This window comes from Podarcis tiliguerta (assembly GCF_965153285.1).
Source record: "Podarcis tiliguerta genome assembly, chromosome: 16".
In the NCBI taxonomy this organism is placed as follows: domain Eukaryota; kingdom Metazoa; phylum Chordata; class Lepidosauria; order Squamata; family Lacertidae; genus Podarcis; species Podarcis tiliguerta.
In genome coordinates, this window is record NC_139549.1 from 39,398,216 (window position 1) to 39,420,927 (window position 22,712).

The 22,712-nt window shown below is 44.1% G+C and overlaps 2 protein-coding genes across 11 annotated transcripts in view; both read left to right on the forward strand.

The window, feature by feature from the left end:
* The window catches only part of ABCB9 (ATP binding cassette subfamily B member 9), a 33,148-nt gene extending 23,401 nt beyond the window's left edge, over positions 1-9,747 (forward strand). For all 8 annotated transcript variants that reach the window (XM_083418263.1, XM_083418261.1, XM_083418264.1 and 5 more), the window contains 7 exons: positions 121-318; positions 3,109-3,237; positions 4,323-4,511; positions 4,769-4,942; positions 5,532-5,691; positions 7,014-7,150; positions 7,743-9,747. In XM_083418263.1, coding sequence (XP_083274389.1) covers positions 121-318; positions 3,109-3,237; positions 4,323-4,511; positions 4,769-4,942; positions 5,532-5,691; positions 7,014-7,150; positions 7,743-8,033 — 1,278 coding nt within the window. In that variant the 3' untranslated portion in view covers positions 8,034-9,747. The remainder of the gene's footprint in view (positions 1-120; positions 319-3,108; positions 3,238-4,322; positions 4,512-4,768; positions 4,943-5,531; positions 5,692-7,013; positions 7,151-7,742) is intronic.
* Positions 9,748-17,283: 7,536 nt separating this feature from the next.
* Positions 17,284-22,712, forward strand: part of VPS37B (VPS37B subunit of ESCRT-I) — a 32,346-nt gene continuing 26,917 nt past the window's right edge. Inside the window, exon 1 of one of the 3 annotated variants that reach the window (XM_083418379.1) lies at positions 17,284-17,600. In XM_083418379.1, the coding sequence (XP_083274505.1) occupies positions 17,496-17,600 (105 nt within the window). In that variant the 5' untranslated portion in view covers positions 17,284-17,495. The remainder of the gene's footprint in view (positions 17,601-22,712) is intronic. The other 2 variants (XM_083418378.1, XM_083418380.1) reach the window with 2 other exon arrangements.

Genomic DNA, 22,712 nt, shown 5'->3' on the forward strand with positions numbered 1-22,712 from the left:
GGGACTTGTTGGGGTCTCCCAAATTCTGAAAGTCTGGGAAACCCTTAAGTAGGCTCATTCCATTTCTTGGTTATGGGACAGCCCTCCTCTCTTCCCTCCCTCTCTGTGCCCACTATTTAGAAACTCTCCAAAGAGGTCCAGAATGCTTTGGCAAAAGCCAACAACACTGCTGAGGAAACCATATCAGCCATGAAGACCGTCCGCAGCTTTGCCAATGAGGAAGTGGAGGCAAACGTCTATTCGGACAAACTGCAGCAAGTCTACAAACTCAACAAAAAAGAGGCCATGGCTTACACCTACTATGTGTGGTCCAGTGGGGTAGGTGGAAACTCTTCCCCCCTGCTGCTGTGTAGGTTACTATCTTCACCTTCACTGTCGTCATGTTTACCTGTCCCCTTATCATGGGTGGGTTCTGTGCAAACAAAAAGAGTCTTATGGCATCTTAAAGACTGACAAATGTATCATGGCAGAAACCTTCATCCACGTCAGCAGATGCATGGTGATGATAACTGTTTCTGTTAAAAATGTGTGTGTGTGTCCGCGTGCGCATGTATGTGTGTGTGTGTGTGCATGCATGCATGCATGTGAAGTTGCGTGCGTCCCTGTCAGGAAAAAAGGCGGGGTGTGCGCGCGCACACACACACACACGTTTCATATAAAGAGAGTAGGGCTGGGAGATGTTCGATTTTCAACAGCGTGATGTATCACCAGCCAGACATTGCAGATTGGCAATATACCGTGGTGTTGAAACAAGCTGCATTGGCCCCAGCCGGCTAGACACAGGGTGAAGCTGCCGCAGCTCTTGCCACCAGAGCTTGAGCCCTTGTAGGCTAGGGCCAATGCAGCTGGCCCAAGGAGGGCTCCCCCCAGCCCAACTGAGTCAGCCCCAACTCCTCAGCAGCATCAGGCTTTGTGCAGCTGGGGTGTAGAAGAAGCCTCCCCCACACCAGCTGATCCAATGCTGCTGAGGCGTCAGGGGTGCTCAGTTGGGTGGGGCAGTTTCACAGAGCCCCCACCTCACTGTCAGCTTGGGAAGCTAGCACTGGATCGGGGGCTCTGATAAATACTTGGCTGAAGGGAATGGCAACCAGGCGCCCTTTGGCTGAGCAGTTTAAAGATGTGGAGGGAGGAACATGTTGTATCAGCACCTTGATGGTACAGCTTGTTTCTCCCTCTGTGTCATACGAGGGCAGACCACAAAGTCGGTTTCATTCAGCAGTATATTGCAAGTGAAACTGCCATTCTTGTGGGTCCCTCTGCTAGCAGCACCCCCTGGATAAAGTTGTGCTGCTAGCAGAGGGACTCAGGAATGTGGCAGTTTAATCAGCGATGTACCGCTGAGTGAAACCAACATTGTGGTATTCTCCTCATACTAGTCCTGGGCAATATATCAATATATCGCCCAGGCCTAATATATAGAGAGTGTGTTTTACACGCCACCCCAATCCCCTTTCAGCAGTGCCAGAGGCGTCAGGGGTTCCAGACCCTCACCCAGGCCTGTGTTTCCTTTGGGAATAAGGCACAGCACAGTGTGTGGTATCTTCATGTTATTTGGTTTATTTACACACATACGCAACCTGAAGCTAGATGAAGGGATTGCAGAGCATCCACACATCGTGTCCTGGCCCCCCTTCTCTGCTTGTCAAACCTCCCCAGAAATCCTAACCACTTTGGTCTCTGCCCACCAACGCACAACTGAGAGAGGGGCCCCTCTCCTCCTTGTCTGGTAGTCTTTTCTCTCTATTTATGGTTTCCTTGATGGGCTGTCACGGGCACTGGCAGATGAAGGAGGGGGTGGGGGGTCGTCCACCACAGGCGCCATACCAGGGGTGACATCATGGCCACTCTTGCCCCCCTGGGACACTCGCCACTCACTGTGCACACCCTGGGACGCACGCCACTTGCCGCACACCCCCAACATGTGCCGCGCCCCCTGGGACATGCGCCCCCTGCTGTGTATCCCCCAATGCGTGCCATGCCCGCCCCGCCCCCCGCAGTGGGCGCACCAGCCACGCCCCCGGATGTACGCCACTCCTGGTGCCGGAGCAGGTAGCTCTGCCACTGGTCACTGGTGTTTGTTTCTTAATGGCTTACACTCAGCTAGACCTGCCAGGCTGGTTCATTAGCATAAACTGCACCCAGCCACGTTTGGCACAGTTTAATCAAACCTTGATTAATTCTAACTTTTACTAAACCCAAGAATTATTGGTGCCTTACACCCACAAAACTCTCGCACCCCAACAAATAACAATATATATTTGTTGCATGATTATGACAATTAAGTGTTTAAAAATATTTATATTTATGTTAGCAGATAAGCGTGTGTGTGCATAAATGCCCCCCTGCTAACGTAGGATAACATTTCATGCATCTGATAACGTGGATTCCGGTCCATGAAATTTATTATTTTTATACTACCGTACTTCATTTATGAATCACTTCTCATGAGGCATTCCAAATTTTCAATATAGTAAAATCATATATAGAACAGCTGCATATATAAAAATGTGTGTGTGTGTGTGTGTGTGTGCATTTAAATTAAAACAATACCATACTCAAAGTCAATTCAAGTCCAGTGCAACTGGGAGTTGGGTATCAGTCTTGCTATATTTAAATGAAGACCAAATCTTCTCTAGGGAGGATGGAAATGCTGTTTTGTGATATTGCAAGCACCAGGCCACAGGTGCTGTGCACAGCTGGTTCCTGCTACTACAAACTAGCCTGTCCCTGAGTTTGATCCTGGCCTGGATATTTATATACAGCACAGTGGATGTCCTCCTTCGATACTGTTGTACTCCCTGCATGTTTTGTTGCCAAAAGACCACTCATCCAGTCCTTATTCCTGCATTTAGCTGTTCATGACTCTTAATGCTTTACACACTATCAGTTGTATACCAAACATGTCGCTAACTTCTCCTCTTCCTGGTATAGTGCATTTCTGCTCAGACCAATGCCCTCTATCCCCTCACTGCTTCAGTTTGTTCCTTGCCTTCATCTTGTCTACACCAACCCAAACATGGTTGCCATTTAAGGTGAAACCTCAGTTTCTTGAACCCAGGAGATACTCTGTCTCCTGTTTTTGAATCTGGATTCTGTGCTCGGTTTCAGCTAACACTCCTCATTGTTCAAGTCAGCATTTTGTACTACGGAGGCCACCTGGTGATCACTGACCAGATGACCAGTGGGAACCTGATATCCTTCATTATTTATGAATTTGTCCTTGGAGACTGCATGGAGGTAAGTTTCACCCATCTGAAAGCATCTATGTCCCAGTCTTAAGAGAGCTAAAGTAACTGATCTATGTGGAGTTTCTTTCTTATCAGGGTCTTCAGCATTCTCCCACGGACTGTGTTTGTTTTCCAGTCTTATGTGGGGCTCCAGCCTAGCCTGAGCTTCGGGTATATAGTTATATCTTCATAAGTGTACTAGCAGATTATCTATTCTACCACTGCTGTCAGAGTCAGCATGCCTCTGAATGCCAGTTGCTGGCAATTGAAAGTGGGGTCCAGTGCTGTTGAGCTTGGGTCCAGCTTTCGGGCTTGCCCTAGGCATCTGGCTGGCTACTGTGAGAAACAGGATGCTGAATTAGATGGGCCATATGTGCAGTCATGCTTTTGATGAAGAAGGATCTAGGGGCAACCAAATTTATTTATTTAATTTAAATTATAATTTAAAATTGATACTCTTGACCCACAACTCTCAGCATCCCTGACCCTTGGCCATGGTGGCTGGGACTGATAAGAGCTGGAGTCCAGCAACTACTTAGCTAGCTTCAAACATACACAAAATAATCATTTTTCAAAAGCGCTACTGATTAAACATGATGGCCTAAGTACATAAGAAGAGCCCTGCTGAAGATCCTTAATAGCCCAGCTTCTCACAGTGGCTTCCACTGTGGAGGAGAGGGTGAGATGAGCCACAGTGCCTCTCCACTGGTCTGCTAAAAGACCATCTCGTAAAACCTCCAAGTTAGATAAAAGGCGAAAGAAGGGAAGAAGGATCCAGCACGAAAGATCCAACGCTCAGGTGCCCTGAGCCACACACATCCTGGGCTGCCGTCACCCTCTAACAATGCCCATTAGTGAAGGTGTGTCCAAAACTGAGTGAGGCAACTTGAGTAAATGTCAGCATTGACCAGGCCTTCCTGGCTTAACCACTTGGAACAGCCTTCTTTTAATTCTGAATGAACCTTCTCACAGCATGACGACTTATTTGCAAAACATCTTTTCAAAAGCAGGAAATGTTCCTGATTTGTTCCTTCCTTGTTGTAATATAAGAGGTTCTTAGAATTGTAATGTCCTCCACTTCTTTTATTTTTTCAGTCTATTGGTTCCGTCTACAGTGGGCTGATGCAGGGTGTTGGAGCTGCCGAGAAGGTATTTGAGTTCATAGACCGCAAGCCGACCATGGTTCACGATGGCACTCTGGCCCCCAACCAGCTAGAAGGCAAAGTGGAGTTCAGGAATGTCACCTTTGCTTACCGCACTCGACCTGCAACCCAAGTCTTGCAGGTAAGCTTCTCACACCTGCCTTGTTGCTGAACATTTGGCTTTGGTGGCCATGGATAGCCAGTTTCTAATAGTTACTTTAAAGACTTTGGCAGTGGGAAGGGAAGATAAAATACATATATTATAAACAAAGAACAAAGTGACACTGCCATGGTCAGGGATGATGGGAGTTGTAGTCCAAAACATATGGCGAGCAGCAGGTTGGGGAAAGGCTGAAATAACCCCTATTGGTCATGCAGAGACATCCTTTTGCTTTACAGAATGTCTCCTTCACGCTTCATCCTGGGAAAGTGACTGCGCTGGTGGGGCCCTCAGGCAGCGGGAAGAGTTCCTGTGTCAGCATCATGGAAAACTTCTACCCACTTGAAGATGGGCAAGTCCTGCTGGATGGACAGCCTATTAACATGTATGAGCACAAGTACCTGCACTCAGTGGTACGACTCGCTGGTAACCCTATTCTAGCTCTTAAATGGCCTTGGGCAAGGCTGAGCCAATTCTGTTGAAGTGCAGACTTGAGCTTCCTGAAAATATTACTTAGCTTTCAAGAAGAGAAAGAAGGAGAGTTTCTAGTCCTTATGACTGCGAAAATAGGTTTGAAACCTCAGAAACTGAACAAGCTTTTGGAGGTAGTGCCCTGAGTACCTCTTCCCTACATTTTGCAAAGCCAGAAGACATTATGGAAAATAATATAATTTATACAGGTTGCAGAACTGATTAAATTGAACGAACCTGCTCAGAATCTCTCCCTCTTACCTTTCAAACATGAACGGACTGTGTAGCTATTAGCCACTGAGCATCCCACTCTGCAGTAGTGTCTGGTGAGGAAGTGCAGTGCAGGGGCTAATGACAGATATTTGCAAAAGGAGGTTAGAAGAGGCTGTATTACTCACACAGGACAATGAAGTCATGTAATTAATGCTTGGAATTCACTCTGCTTAACAACGGATGCCTTCACAAGCAAGGATAGTCATTTAAGCTGACTCTTCTTCCTCCCTTCCCTCCCTCCTCCCTTTCTCTATGCAGATATCTCTGGTGAGCCAAGAACCGGTCCTTTTCGCTCGCTCTATTGCAGAAAATATCTCCTATGGCTTGGCCTCTGTCCCTTATGAGTCAGTCGTTCATGCTGCCCAAAAGGCCAACGCCCACACGTTTATCACGGAATTACAGGATGGCTACCACACAGGTATTGAAACTCTGCTTATCTGTGTCTTCAAGAAATCAGCAGCTGAGCCCAGATTCATACTTACTTGCAAGTGGTGGTGATCTTGTGGGATGGAGGAGGAGATGGGGGCTCCTCTGCTTCTTGTGTGCAGAGCTCCTAGACACCCTAAAACAAGTGTGTGCTCATGTATTTTCCCCCTCTCAAACTGTGTCATACACACACATGCATATTTTGGTCTTATAAATACTTGTTTAAAAATACTCACTTTTATTTAATCAAAAGCATGATTGAATAGCATATTAATATAAAGAAACAAGACAGTACAGAGGAAACAAGACATTCACATGAAAACTGAAATTACACACACAAAACAAATGAAAAAGGTTCAGGTTATATTTAAGCAGATTATATTTAAGCAAGGATATGCTGAAGAAGCCTTGTGGTTACTGACAGAGGGAATCAGTACTAATGCAAGGCCTTTCCACTACCCCAGTCCTAAGAATAGTGGGTAAGGGTTTGGTGTGTGTTTTTAATCCATCCCCTCACAGCACATTAATATGTCCTGGTAAGGGCAGAGATGGGGAAGCTCCAACCCAATCTTGGCCCACCAGGGGTTCACGTTGACCTGTGAGGCCATTTTCCCTTAACCTCACCACTTGTGACATCATGTGATAGGTGGGAGGACAAGGTTAAATCCTGCACTGGCTGTGCACCCTTGGTTTCAGCAGGAAACAGGCACACAGCCACAACAGTGGTATTTAGCGCACACTCATCAACTGATTAGTGGGGGTTAAACCCCACTCAGATTGGCAGGATTCCATGCAGACCCTTTCCTGAATGACTTGCCCTCACCATGATGTCAGATGCAAGGTGTTTTGAAATCCCAAAGTTGGAACTTCGAAGCACCTTGCAATAAAGAGTTTTACCCTTCATTTAATGGGATTTGCAATGGAATCCCCTGTTAAATTAAGGAAAAAAACTTTATTTTAGCAATGCCTTGCAAGGTGCTTTGAAGTTCCAACTTTGGGACTTCAAACCACTTGCACCCGATGTCACTGAGAGGGCAGCTCTACCCACCTGTCAAATTTGACCCACAAGGCTGATCCTGATAAGCATGTGGCCCATGAAGCAAAAAAGGTTCCCCGCTCCTGCCTTACAGCAAGCCTATGAGGTCTGTCAGTTTCATTTTCACGTTGCAGATGATGGAGGGTGGGCTGAGAGTGAGAAAATGTGGCTTGCATAAGACCTCCCTGCTGACTTAACCCAGGACTTCCTTGTCTGTCTTAGCCCTCCCGGCTACTTTAGATTTAATGCTGATTCCTCCCTTTCCTTTGAACCAACAGAAGCTGGTGAAAAGGGAACCCAGCTTTCTGGTGGTCAGAAGCAGAGAGTGGCTATTGCGAGAGCTTTAATCAGAAACCCACCAATCCTGATACTGGACGAAGCCACAAGTGCCCTGGATGCAGAGAGTGAACATGCGGTGAGCATGCTTGTTTGGAGGGAGTGCTCTTGTTCCGGCATAGCATTAGGGTGCCAGTTATACAGTTTTAAGGGCTTGCCATACTGTGCTACCATGATGGACCCATGTTGCCCACTGTTGACTGGCAGCAGCTGTCTGGGAATTCAGGCTGAGGTCTTTCTCAGCCCTGCCTGTTAATGCCATGGACTGACCCTCAGGCCTTCTGTTCAACATCTGGTAGTTTGCCACTGGGCTATGGTCACCTCCTCAGAGGGAGGGAGGAATCAGGCTGCGAACATTGAGCCAGGGCAAATTCAAAGCAAAAAATACAGAGATATGGGAACCTTCAGAGGCTTCAGTTTAAACTGTGTTATTTTTTTTACATTGGCTTGCCTGCCTTGTCAACTGCAGGCTGCTGTTACTTGCCCCTGGCTGACTATTTTCAAACCTGGTTTGTGTGTGTGTTGAGAGGGGAGGAGTTTGGTGGTATTTTTCTTCTATGTTTTAATTTACCTGTCATAAACCTCTGGGGCAGGTCTGTCTGGACATGTGCACAAGGAAATCAACACGACGTTTGTGAGGCATTTCTTTAACAACCTCTTTCTCTTGGCAGATCCAGCAAGCCATTTATGGGGATGCCCAGGGCCACACAGTGCTTGTCATAGCCCACAGACTGAGCACTGTGGAGAAGGCACACAATATCATTGTTCTCGACAAGGGCTGTGTGGTACAACAAGGGACACACAAGCAGCTCATGGAAGAAGGTGGCCTTTATTACAAGCTAGTGCAGAGACAGATTCTCGGCCATGAGTCCGGCACGGGGGACAGCTGTCAGGATGGCAGCTTGCCTGGCATCCGAAGAGAGTCTTCAAAGACAGGACTGGCTGAAGAGTTCAGAGTTTGATGTCATGTGTGCCGGACTTGAAAATTTTGAACTGCACAGATGGGCTGTCAGCTGAGCTCAGAGGTGAAAGCACTATGGAATCCAATTGGCATCCCACTGGAAGAGTCAACCTCTCTTCTTTAGCACAGCTTCACCAATGTTTTCTGTCCGTTTACAGTGTTATGCACTAAATGTCCGGTGCCCATGACTCCCAGCAGGCAGTATCCTGCTGATCTGAGAGGAGAACCAATGGGCCAACAATTCCCACCACAGCCCCTGTGTTTTCTTTTCCCACTGATACGCATGCAAAACTTACTGTTATTTATAAACGGGTGTTTCTTTTAGGTGCATGCAATTGTATGGGAAGAAGGATGACCAGTTGAGGATCTCTGAGGGTGATTGTGTGGACTGGGAAGGGATATGTTGCCTTGGGACTAAGCCAGCAGTTGCTCTTTGGGATCACTCCAGTGCCTGTAGACACCCTTGCTAATGCCATGCCTCAAGTATGGCACCCTCATTAAAACAGACATTCTCTAGGGCACTTGGCTCAGGTTATGACCATCTTAGACCCAAAAATTGCAAAAATGACTAGTGGTTCTATAGGTACCTCTGAGCTGAAGTGTGCAACTTAATATGGTGCCATGTTCACATAGTGAATAATATGCATGATGGCTTTTTAGAAGTAAGGAAGCATCCAGAATCATTCCTTTGAAAAGCCATGCTTCCAGTCCCCGAAGTGGCACTGCAGCAGATGGGGATAAATGGTGGATTGTGTCCCTGGCCTACAGACAATTACATATATGGTAATAAACCCTGAGAGGGATTCTTCTTCCCTTGGTTAGCTTTTGATATTTGGAGGTGCACACTTTTAAAACAGAAACAACTTAAATGGTTTAAATTTATGTTGGCACTTATCAGTTGTTGCATACTGTCAGTCTGTACCAACATTTGCAGCGAATAAGACAATCCTGTTTTAAAAACTTTGTTTTTGTGAGGGCAGTCAAGGCTTTTTCATTTGGTTTCAATGCATAAAGTCAGGCAGGAAACACCCCCCCCCAAAAAAAAAACCCCACTGGGAAAATTTCCTATGTGAGTAAGAGCAGATTACCAATTCTTCTCTATTTGTTTCAATGAGGTTTGCAGAAGAGACCTTCCCAATGGCTTGTCACCAGTTTTGTTTGGGGATTCCCAACAAGATCTTGTTCAAGGTGTGGGTTCTGCCAGCAATCCCAAATAACTGCTGGGGGCTGGGAATCATTTTTTACATTCTTTAATTGTCAGGCATTGGTCGCCTGAATTATTCTGTTCATTTTGTTGTTTGGTGTTGTGTTTTGTTGTTGTTGTAGCAAAGCAAGGGGGGGGCAAGGAGGAAATATGTTATACCTCCACTTTGCACTGCCTAATTTGACTCAGTCGTTTTACAGTTTCATAAATGATTTGGAAGAGCTCACAGGCATCCAAAACTGTGCTTAGAGTCAGGTGGCAAGGTGGGAAATTACCAAAATAACTAGACTATGAATTGAGGATTGAGCAATTTTAAAAATCTTTCTCTTTCAAATCTCTCCAGTTGCACTCAGTTGCAAAATAAGCTCAAGCACTTTAGCTCATTTTAATTCCTTTCTGATATTTTGATGCTGCTGTGTTTTTGGCAGATTTTTTTTGCTGTTGGCAAATTATATATAGTGATGTTTTACGAACACTTTACAAAATAAATAAAGACTACCTCTGACACTCAGCTTATTGAGAATCTTGAAGGGTTATTGCTGTTTGTTGTGTTTTATTGGCATGGCTACCTCCACATGGGCAAGAGATTCGGTATTTGCCAACCACACAAGACCAGCTATTCTCATTTTGCATGGAGCACTCACAAAGCTCGGTGAAACTGTGGGATAGAATTCCTTCACGTTCCGCCTCCTCGGGAAAAGGGAATCCCACGGAGGGCCAGGTGCTTGAGAGAACCCCTCTTCTCAATATATTAGAGCCAGTATTCAGTGGCACACTTAGGTTATGCTAGTCTTTGGAATTAATCGTCTTATGGCAGCCCTCTTTTTTCAATAGCAATGTGTATTTTAAGCCCGCTATGCTCCACTTGAGAGCCCTCCTCACTTTGCTTGGTGAGGTCCTGGACCTCTGCCTCCAAAGTCCTGCCATCTACCACTGGTGGCACTTCTCACTCATGCTTTTCCAGTGACTCACATAACAAAAGGGGGCATTGTTCTTGATGGTGAACAGTTCACCATGTGTTTGGCTGCTTGGTGCACATTAGCTAGTCAGAAGCCAGTGTCACTGTTTTGAAACAACTGAAACCGTGAGGTCTACTGCTGATAATCACATAATTATTGACAGGCTGTAAATGCTGCCCAACGTAATGCTGTTGGTTCACCCTTTACTAATGAGGTTGAAGCCTTCTGTATTTCATAGCAAACTAGGGGTGGGGAACCTTTTTCAATACAACCAATCAGTCTCAAACCTTTATTGGTATATAGACCAAATTCTGAAAGGTTCGGTACAATAAAATCGCTCAGCAAAATCTGCATCTAATTAAAATACAGTTTTTCTGTAATAGAAAGTCTGGCACATGGGGACCAAAATATAGCTGGAGGAATCAAGACTAATTAGCCCTAATGGACTACCCTCCACTGCACTCTACCTTTCATTCAGGGCAAGCAAGAGGTATGGTATAATCAGAGTTCAAGGACACACTCAAGCCAGGCTCTGTATGTGCATTTAGGCAGTCTCTCCCATATAGTGGTGAATTTGTATCCTGCCTCACTTGCCAAAAGAAAGATATAAGCCAGGAGGAAGTGGTTCACAATGAGGTGCTCAAGCACATCTGACACAGCCAAGTATATTGAGCAGGGAGTCTTCCAGGAATCTCCACCCGCTCCTTCCTGACCAGATACACCAATGGAATCCAGCTCAGGAGCACCTGGTTCTTCCTGTCTCCAGCTGAAGCTGGCTGTGCAGTGTGCTGGTTGGCTGGACCTTATAACAATCATGAATCCAGCATGCCCACAGCAGCAAAAATATCCATCCTAGATTTAAAATCATGTCATTAAAAAGAAGAAGCATAGGCAGGAAAACAGCTTGCTCTGCAGTTGAAAACCCCTTGATGGCTCTTCTAGGGAGGTATGCATGTAGTTGCTCCCCTGAACTCAGGGCTGGGGTGGAGATATTGGGGGAAAGCAGGGTCTAACACCCCCCTCGATCCTTCCAATGCAGTCATGGGGGGGGGGGCTGCCAAAAACCCACAGAGACCTTTTAATGCCTGCTTTGGTCTTTGATGGAAGACTTTGCTGAGAAATGAGGTGCAGGGTGCTAGGTTATGTCATGACTCCATTCTGGAGGAAGCATCGGTCAACAACCAAGTTTGCTGTGAATCTCCTTTGATCTTGGACAATAGGGCTAAAGTGAAAAGGTCCCTCAGTCGACTTGACCACGAGAAAAGCTGCTGAAGACTATTGGACTGTTAATTGCAGGTTTATTGCTGCTAAGGCGGGACAGTGAAAGAGGGGGAGACTACATGGTTACTACATATCATTAATTAGATGTTAATTTGTTACCAATTTTGAAAAGCAAAAAAAAATTCATGGGGAGGTATGCAAGTAGCTGCGAAAGTGACTATACATCCAGACACTCTACTTCTGACCTGAATATTATTTTGATCACACTTGTATATAAGCTTTATGCTCCTGTCACTTTGTGACAAATTTCAGGCCGTGTTCTGAAAAGATGCTTCAGCAAACATCTTAACTGCCAGTTGGCAAGGATCCTTATCGGAGGTGATGTAGGCCACAGGCACCCTAATGAGGGACAAGAATAATATGACCCCCAGGGCTAGTCCCTAATGCCTCTTATTGGTTTGGTTTTTATATAGATTTTTATTGGTATCAGATGGGCAAAGCTCTACCTATTCCTAATGGGATTAATTTAAAATGTGTTTTCTGTACCCTGTTCAGAAGAGTTGAGTGTCTTATTCTGGGGTGTCCAAAGCAAATAGACTGTGGGTTCTAATCAGCCAAGTTTTACTCAGTATAGACCACCCTCCACTGCATCACATCAGACACTGAATCAGCTGCCACTCTTGTCCCCCTATCAGTGGCGTAGCGTGGGGGGTGCAGGGGGTGCCGGCCGCACCGGGCGCAACATGGGGGGGGGGCGCGCTCGCACTCGCAGCTCTCTGCCCCTACCTGGCTCCACGAGTTAGGGGGCGCAAATTACTTGCCTTGCCCCGGGTGCTGACAACCCACGCTACGCCACTGCCCTCTATTCAACAACATGTGAGCACCTTGTCATTCATAGTTCCAGTTTGCCTTCTGTAAGAAAGTAAAACTTACAGAACAGCTGAGGCTTGTAGGGCAGTGTCTTGTTGACATCATAGACACTTGTCATTCTGCGATATGCACACTTGCATAATGTATTAATTTTTTTCAGAGTTTGACTTTATTGTAGGAGAGAGTGAGTTGATTCTGTCCTGAAACTGAGTGATGGTGCTTCAGAGTTGTATTAACACTCTACAAAATGTTTCATCTGTCTTCACATAAAGCTTTATTTGTGCACCTTTTTCCATAGACATGCCTCATTTAGCTTATGCACATCTTGAGTTATGAGGGATGTTCTGTTTTTGTAGCACCACGAAGAAAAAAAGCATGTTTGTACAGTAGCATTCTTTTGCAAAGCAGAAAGCAAATGTGCTCTAGGGCAACTTGAGCAGGCCGTGTGGATTTAGCAACCCGCCTCAGGAGAGGGTTAAAAAGTTCCAAAGATTAGACTTGCAAATTAAATTCCCTCTGAAATTTCCAGTACAAACCGACTGTTGTGAAAGTGACTCATAGATTGCAGATATACCCAACAAGTATGCTGAAGTCAACCTTGAAAGGATACCAGGTCAAGGGTGTGGGTGAGCATGCAGAGAGCACATTTACAAATAAATCAGGTCACATCACAGTTGGCTGGATGCCAATTCTTCCTAATGAACAAATGGCCTGTAATTATAATGGGTGGGGTATGCAAGGATGCTGTGTTTGCATATGCATATACACGCAATGCACTTATTGTAAGTGCAGATACATATCAGCTTATGGATTCAACAGGTAATGCCATAGGAATCCAAACTGCAAAAGGGAGAAAGATACAGCTCAATTTGATTAAACAACAAATCAGTCACAAGTTCCAGCTACATTTACCACCTTCAGTAAAGGAGGGTGGTCAGTCCCTCTGATCTTCAGGTGGAAGAGAGACCTTGAGTGGAAGGCTCCACTGATGAAACAGAAAGGCTGTCCTGAAGTTGACCAATCAGGCAATCTTTGCTGTAGGCCTTAGCACCACCTTCTCTTAATGAACACAAACAGAACTAACTGTAATAGTTCTTGCTTAGAAGTGTCCTTCTGCTAGCTGAGCCTCTTGTGCCATTTTCAGCAAACCCAGCAATCACTGTACATGTGGTCCTGTAGTACTGAAGCCACATTGACCTAGTTTGCATGCCACAGTATGTCACAGTAAATAGTTTACCAAGAATGCACCCATTAGGGTTCTTCCACTTCTCCTCACGGTTGCAGGAAAAAAACATAATGCCTGGCTTTAAATTACTTCCAAACCAGAGGTCATGGTTTGTTTCATTTCCAACAAACCGCAATCTGTTCTTGGCTTACTGATTGTGGTTTACTGGAATGAAACAAACTATGATCCCTGGTTTTGGATGTAATGTGAATTCGGGGGATGTGATTTTGTTTCCTCAACAAAAGCAGGGAGAATGAAAGAGGTGAGATGGCTGTAAATAATTCACTTTGATTTACTGTGATGTGCAAGTGGGGCTGCTCTGCACTTTAAGAGCTTTTGCTAAGCATTATGTGCAGTCAGACCCCATTTTCATGTTGTGTACATGCAGAGAGACTGGTGCCCAAACTAGGCATACAAAGCAAGGGTTTGGAGAGGACTACTAAAGCAACGGAGGTGTGGGGAGCTAAACATTTATTCTCCCCATGCTCCTTTTCCACCCAAACCAATTTAAACTATTTTTCTCTCAATAGGACTCGGGGGAAACCACACCATTAAAAAAATCAGCTACAAGAAAGCGGTATCAGAGGAAGACTTGGTAAAAGAAGGGTTCCATTTTAGAGAAGGGCTGTAGCTCAGTGGGAGAGCATCTGACCTGCATGCAGAAGGTCTCTGGTTTAATCCCAAGCATCTCGAAGTACAGCTAGGATATGCTCCCTGTTTGAAACCCTGGAGAGCTGCTGCCAGACAGTGTGGGAAATACTGAGCTAGATGGACCGATGGGTCTCATTCTGTATAAGGCAACTTCCTATGTTCCTTCCTTGTAGTTCTGTTGTGCTTTAAAGTTTATCCTCTCACCTGTGCCCCAAATTGTAACCAGTTTTTTGTGTCCCATAAACCTTAATGGGGGAGAACTACTTGGAATCAAATCATATTTGCATGGATGCATCCTGAATTCTGTTTCTTGGTTACACTGAAGTGTTATATAACATTTGGAAGTAGTTTCTATATTGGTATTAAGAACTTAGCATTTTTTTGTCTGCTTCTATGCATAGATTTTTTTTTATTGCATAGTAACTCTCTTGTTTACCTTGTGATGGTTTTTCCTGAGTCTCTAAATGCTTTTTATGTTTTTTATGTGAGCCAAGCATATTTAGTTATGCAACTTAGTTATACAACCAGGAAGCCCTGGCTAAAATTGATCAGCTGCTCAATTGTTGATATGTCTACAAGTGAATGCTCTCATAATTCTGTCCACACACAAATGATTCCCAAACAAGAAACCACACCTTGCTTAAATAACGCACAACATTTCCCACCCAAAGCCTTGTCCTGTAAGTTGTTCTGCAAACTGCTAAGATGAGATGAGAAATATATATGATACAGTTATGTTTCCTAAAATAATAAATTTGAAGACAAATATGCTCTTAGAAAGTCCATGTGTTTGCTGCAGCATGTACAATTTTACAAGCGCTATTCCCTCCTGTGTGAAGAGGGAGTATCTCTTCCAAGATGGCATCTGCCACCTGCAGATTTCATTTGTAGCCTCCCCCTTACTGATGCTGAATTTAAATTAACAAAATTAATGTGATGCCTTTTTAGTTCATTAAAAAGATTTTAAAACCAATTCATATGATAGATGGAAGTTTGCAGCCCTAAATTAGAATATAGTTGATCCAATAGTCACTGGCTAAATTCAACTAATTCAACTAAAGCTAGCTGTGACTACATCCTGTTGAATTTACCATGAAATTTACCATCCTGCTTTGCTCCTTTCTGCTAATGAGCAGGAGCAAAAATCTGCAACCTTTGGCTTAGTGTAGCATCCAAAGCAGGGACTGTGATTTATTTTGTTCAAACAAGCCACAATTGGCAGGCTGAGAACAAACCTTGGCTTTGGATCGTAAAAAAAGAACAAATCTTGCCCTAAGACTTGAATACATTGCATTGAATTATGTACAGAGGTCAAGGTGCAAGGCTGGCTTTACCACCAGGCAGGCAGGGTGAGCAAGCGGCTGGGCAAGGGGCGGGAAGGAGTGTTGGGGTATTGGAGAAAAGGTCCCTGTCTTCTCCACAGCTTGCCCTGAAGTCCCTGAACTAGCCTGCTGCCTGCTCAGGTGCGCTGGAGGATGCTGTTCCACCATCAGTGCTGAAGTAAAATTAGATTGTGTACACACTATACATTTAAAGCACATTTGAAGCACATTCCGCCCCTCAAAGAACTCTACCACAATAAAAGAAAGTCCACTAGTACATTTTATTATAAAGAGAGGTACTTAAATTATTCCCATTGAGTTCCTTTGGTGTGATTAAAAGTAATTTTAATTTGGCTGCATTTCCATTCCTTTTTTAACTAGAACTGGCACATGCAAGGGTGCTAAGTGATGCTCATGCTGTCATAGCAACAATGCGCTTTAAAAAACCCATAATAAAGTCTGTGTGGTAGCAGCAGCTGTGAAGATGTAATGCCAGTCACTCATCAGCCCACACAAAGAAGGCAGGGGGAGAGATAAAAGCTTTTGATGGAGTTTGCCGCAGGAAGTTCAGTTTATGTCATTGAACAGGTGGTTTCCCAGTTATGTAACTAAAATTAATGGCATATATCCAGATTGTACCCCACCCCGCCTCTTTGGGGGAAGCCATGACCGTTAAGAGTGGTATGAGTGCTTTAAATGTGTGGTGTGGCTGTGGCCTTAATCACTTTGAGAAATTCGTAAAAGTAGCTTGGCACTTGGACTGCCTTCTCATCCTGCTTGTACATTCAGGTGTCCCTGATCTATGTGCCTCTTTCTGTTGGTGTGCGGGCAGGTAGGGCCTTTTCTGTGGCTGCACCAAGGTTGTAGAAAATTTGCCTTCCAGATAACAACATCTATCTTTTCATATCAGTATCTCTGACAATTTTAAATGGCATGCTGTTATTAGCATTGATTTCACTTTTATCTAAAACAAACCAAAGCAGCTAACAGGCAAAAAAGGTGGCGGCAGCGGCGGCAGCAGAGAATGCAAGATTAAAAAGAAAAGCAAACCCCTAAAATGCTGATGCCCCAACACCCAGTTTAAAACAGCAAAGAAAGATTAGCACAAGGTGGGAATTTAAGCAGCTGATCAGCAAGAAGTTGAGAGAAATAGCTGAAACAGCTGATCAGTAAGGTGTTGAAAAGCCACTGAAAGAGAAATCTTCAAGTTGTGTGAAAAACAGAAACATTATACAGCTAATGAGAAAAACAAGCTTTATTTCAGATGACATCCTGTATTTTTACACTTTTCCTGCGTGTTTGATTTGTTTATTATTAAGAGTATTCATATATATTTTTACCAACTTTTCCTCAGCCACAAATGCAGATTGACCCCATTTTGTACAGTATACAGAATACACACAGACATATTCCCTACGTATGATAAATTAACAAGAACGATTCTTTCGGGAAACTTTCATTTTTAAAATTTCAATAACGTTGCGTTTCTAATTTGTTTATTTTTCAATCTGTTTCTCGCTTTCGTTAGTCACCTGAAGCATCTTCAGATGGAAAAGAGGTAACTAGATATACAAGAGCGAGAGAGGTGGGAGGGAATATGCATAAACATAACATAATAATAAAAAATAGAGACACTCATAAATTTAAATACTGAACTGCAAACAAAGTTAAACGAAAAGCGGTGCGGAAAGTTCTCTTCCGCGTGAGCGCGCTTTTCCCGCCTCTTTTCCCGTCACGTGCCGGGGGGAGGGAGGGAGAAGGGAGTGACGGGTGACGTCACACTCCTCCCCCTCCCTCTGGCGTCGAGAGAAACCCGGAGGGAGGAGAGGAGACGAGGGAAGAGCGGCCGCAGCACTTCCGGTGGAGCGCCAGGCGGCGGCGGCGGGAGGGGCGGGAACAGCCTCCGCCGCAGGAGTCGAGCGGAGATTTGGCTGAGGGAGGCGAGCGGAGAGGAGCGGCGCCTGGGCGAGAGCTGGCTTCCTCGCCTTGCTCTGCCCTCCGCTCTCCCGCCATGGCGGTGGACGTGAGGCGGCTGGAGGGCCTGAGCCTCCACCAGCTGAACGAGCTGCTGGACGACGAGGAGCAGCTGCAGAGCATGGCCCGGGAGATGGAGGAGGTAGGCTGGGCGGCGGGGGGAGAGCGGGGGGCGCCAGCCCAGTCACGTTGCCTTGGAAACCGGCGGGTTAGGGGGCTCTGTCGCCCTCTCCTCGCCAGGAGATCAATTTAATTTTAAATTTACTCCCCCCCCCCCTTCAACACCGGCGTTAAAATCTTAGGTGTTTACTTTAAGGGTGCGGTTAGTTTTCATTTTTGCTGGATCCCTGTAACTTCAGGCTTGAAGGTTTTACTCTGAATAAGTTTTTTTTTGTTTTGTTTGTTTTAATAATATAAAACACACTCACACAACTTAGTGCAAAGTCGTCCAGAAAACTTTGTGAAAACGGGGCGGCGTGTAAATTCTGTAAGCAAATAAAATAAGTTTGCAGTCTTGACGCGGAATGCTTAGTATATTAGCCACGAGTATCTTGGCACTTAATATTTAGTGGTGGCAGTTGCTGCTGTTTACCATCCTTGTGATGTAAAGGTACTACGGTAGTTGCTTCTACTCAGAAGCCACATAGGAAGTTCATTAAACAAAACCATACCTAGCAATCCTTGATGTTCTTCTGGGCTTTAGGCGTTTTTAGTTTGCTTTTGTTAACAGGAGGGGGAAGAAGGTATGTTTAATGTCGATAAAGCACAAACCTGTTTACAAAGTGAACAGCGGAGCCCAAATGCTGTTTAATATGCTTGCAGTTTGATCATGTATGTGGTTACTTGGAAGTAGGGCTATGGGATTGACTCCCAAGGAAGGATCCACAGGGTTGCCTCTATGCTAGGCTAAGGTCACTCCAACAACATAATCCAACAATAAATATATTGAGTTGCTCAGTGTTCTGTTTGTATTGACTCTGGTTGAGTCACATCAAGTTAAGTGGGGCTTACTTCCCTGTGTGTAGTGTTTATACTAGTTTAGACCAATGAAACATTGATGGCAAAAGAAGGAAGATTATGCATGTATGGCATTTGCAGTCCCCTGCTCTTCATGTTGGTGGTGAAGGGACCTTAGTCTTAATTGCCCTCATTTCATAGAATCATAGCATTGTATGAAATCCCTTGCAATGTAGGAATCTTTTGCTCAAACGGGCTTGAACCCACGACTCTGAGATTGAGTCTTATGTTCTACAACTGAACTTTTTTGTTTTTGTTGTCTGGGAAATCAGTGCTTAGGTGTTCTTTTTCCTGTCCAGCCCCATTGTGTTGTATGGTTTTAGGGACTGAGGTTAGGGGTAGATTGGGTAGAGACATAGATTAGGGCACCCTTATCCATTTTAGATCTGCCTTTTTTTCCCCTCCCAAACTATTTGCTGTCTTGCCATTGGGATGTGCGGGTGATCATGAAACTTAGCTAGCCTTCCTCATTGTCTTTCTCCAACCTTTAATGCTGAATTAATACTCCTCCTTTCCTGTTGTTGAAATGTTTGGGACTGTGTGTTAAGATCTGGGCAATTTTTCTTTTAGGGGTCTTTTCAACTGTGTGTTGACCTTTTCTCCCGCCCCATTGAGAGATACAGTACTGTAAACTGTAAGGGGCAGGTGTGTCCCTGTTTAGTGAATTCCATTTTCAGAATGACCCTTCCGCTTTAAGTATGACTAATCTCCTCACATGAGTTGGATCAGGCCTTGCAGCTGTCTTTCTAGCGCAAGATTAGAATCTGTTTGGTGGGTGAGAGGCGTCTGTCTATGAGTGATTAGGGAGCAGAGAAGAGAGTGGTTCAGAATTATGTGGTGTTGTGGAGGTAGGTGAGAGAGAAGCTGAGACTTTGCAGCTGCCTAGGCAACTGCCTTCTGATACACGGAAATAAAATCGGAATTAAAACATACATGGAAGCCTGCCCTCCTCCACTGCCTGACTCTGCCTTTAAACTCCTCATTTAGCTAATGAATTGACAAAGAAGTGTTCTCTCCTTCCTTCCCCTTTGTGGGTCTGACATACCCTAATAGAAAACTTTATAATGAGAGCTACCCCATCTGTGTTTTCTTGTCCTGTAGAACCTGATTGGTTATGAAAAAATGAAAGCACCCATTATGGCCTTCTGGAGTTGTAATGTATTTGAGATAAAGGGCACTATCTTAAAAGGTAATTTTACCGTATGGTAATTTTACCCCATGGGGGTAGCTTGAATTCACTGTTAATTTCAGTTCGCTTCAGTGACAGATACTAGTTTTCTCTTCTCTGCCCCCTCTTCTCCAGGAAGATGAGAGAAAGGTAGGGAGAAGGTAAGATTCACAAGCCCATTCCTTTTGACTCTTTCACTTCTGGCTAAATCATACCACTCCACTCCAGTAATAATTGTATGTAACTAAGGGGAATATCATGAGCCCTCTCTGCTTCTCTATGAATTGAGTGCTGGACCCTCCCCATTTTGTCTAGGAACAAAAGCAGTTCTTCATTGCTTTTTGAGTTGACTACATAACCAGCGTCCTGGACTTCCAAACACAAGGAAATGCATTGAAGAAATTTCTTCAGTTTATGTTAATCTAGCTATTTGTCCTTTGTAAAAGCAAACTCCCTTGGAGATTAGAAAAACAGTTTCTCTTTTCTCTTCTGTTTAATTTAGCAAATATAAGCTTTGCTAATTAACCAGATCCACACCTTTCAGACACAAGTCTTCTCACTTTCTTTCCATTTGTTTTGCAGTATTGAGGCTCATAAATGTAGTGTCAACTTTTTCCTGCCTTCCTCCCACCCACTCCTCACTTAATTTGGTTTCTGGGATCTGGGTAATGTAGTCATTTGTCAAATAAAGGGCTTTTGAATCCTCAGAAATCTTTGCTGCTTCTCTCTGTGCTCTTTTGTTGTCTGGAATTTATAAATGGAGGGAGGATCTCTAGTTTCCAGTCACTCCTTGGTAACCGCTAGTACAGAACCCAAAAGCCAGCCTATGGGGGGGGGGGGAGAGTGGGGAGGCCACAGGTCTGAAAAGTCATTGTGCTAAGCTATAGAAATGCTCACTGTAACTAAGATTGTATCCAGCTTTTTGATAATACTCCTCTTGTTTTCAAGGCTATAAGGGAACTTGCAGTTAAATGAAACTAAGATCTGTTCGTAGTTCTCAGTTAAGGCAAACATGAAAAAAGCAAAGAGCCCAAGTGTTGAGAGGGTCTGCATAAGTTATGTATAAATTTATTTATCTGCCACCTCTTTAGGAATAGCCAATACAAGGAGGCTTACATTTCATAAAGTCAGTAAAATATAAATAAAACAGCCATGTCTATTTCAGGAATGAAGAACCCCCTATACATTTTAAAGTTTAGATCTCTGCAGAGACTGAACTGGGTGAAGCAAACCTAGTTTTCAGAGGGCTGTGCCTTTGTACTGTAGTTTGATTACTCTACAATATTTTTGCATGACTGTTTTTGCATTGGTGGCGGAAGAAAATGGTGCTTACGAAGTATGGCAGAGGTGTAAGGTCCACCTGCAAATCAAGGCATCACTTCCTGCTCTGCAGATGCAGAGGCTCCTGGGGTTAATATTTATCAAAATGAGAACCAAACAGCCCCAGCATAAATGAAGGGTTGTGGAGAAAGTTGACTGTCAAATCAGACCTAGGTATGAATCTTGCAAGAACTCTTCATTGCCTATTACTTTTATTTTATACAAGTCTGAAATAAAAGTGTCTTAATTGCAAACTTGCTCTTCCTTTTGCATGTTGTGTGTATTCCTCATAGAATAGATGTAAATTATCCTTCCGCTGCATGAGCTGTCCTGTTCAGTGAATCTGCTTGGGCTGATCCTCTCTGTGTGTATACATACATGTAACTTGATGTTTCTATGTGTTCTGGTCAAAAGAACCTTCCAAAATACTATCTGTGTAGGTCCAGCACAAGTGTGACGTTCCCTAACCATGCTTAAGCGATCAGGCATGTTCTGCAAGTTCCCACCTCCCTTCCCTGCCGATTTATCCACTGTCCTTTTCTGCTTTCTGCCGTTTGAAGGCATGTATCTGCCACAATGGTTTATTGATGCTTGTTTTTGATTTATTTTTGTTTGCCACTTTTTATGATTTTAGTGGTTTTGTTTTTATATAGTTGTAAACTGCTGATATATTTTCATGACAGAGAGGTATATAAATGGTTTTTTAAAATAAATAAATAAACGCAAATAGTAATAGAAATGGGAGTGAAATGCCTTAAGAAGCAAGAAGTGAAAAATCATAAGGAATGAAAGCACTCAGGTGCTTCTTGTCTTGTATCGTCTGACATCTTGAAAAGATAATGTATTTTTTGGGGGGGGGAAGCAGGTAGTAGCTTTAGACAGTGTGGGCTAAAGTTTATTCCATAACTTGTTTATTTTCAAAGGCTAGCTTATAATATACTGTCCTTTTCAGCTGGACTGTGTTCACTTAGAAGTGAGCCCTACTGAGTTCAAGTAGGACTTGCTCTCAAGTAAGTGTGCCTTAGATTAAGTGAGGAGTCATGTATGTTGCCTGATGCTCTTGCTTTGTATTGTAAGATGGTCATAGTATTCTTCTATATACTAGCATACTAATGGTAAGCTGGTATTCCTCTGTATACAGCAAAGCATTCATTCTCTGAGTGTGGATCTTTGTACAGCCAAAACAGCACCACCCATGCACAGAAAGAAGGGATTGGCAGGCTTTGGGCTACCTCGAGGTTTTCAGAGCCAAAATAATTATTTAAGGGGGGGAACCTTAAAAAGAATATAGTGAGCATGTTAGTGGCTATAGAATGCAGATGCCTGTCAGAGGGAGGAGGAAAACTAGAGGGCATTGTTGAAAAGATGAACCCCCCAAAAAGGCATGGCTCACTGGAGTCCTGAGTAGAGGTACTCTACAGTGCAGCCTTTTCTTGCAAATTTCACTGGCTCTTAACCAGTGAAAGTCATTGTATGAATACCATTCACTCAGTGTCGAAGATTGGGCAGGAAAAATATTTGATTAGTTTGCCTAGGAACCAACTTGAAATGTTACGAATGTCAACCTTGCCTAGGTAGAGTAAATATAGATATTCTGAATTCCTAGATACTAGCATTAGATTTTTAGGGGCATGAAAAGCAAAGCATCTGAGAAATGTCCAGCCTTGGGTAATAGATTAGATGAAGCAAAACTTTAATTTCCAGTCCTTCTAACTTCTGAGGGAAAGCATTTCTGCGACCAAAGATGCT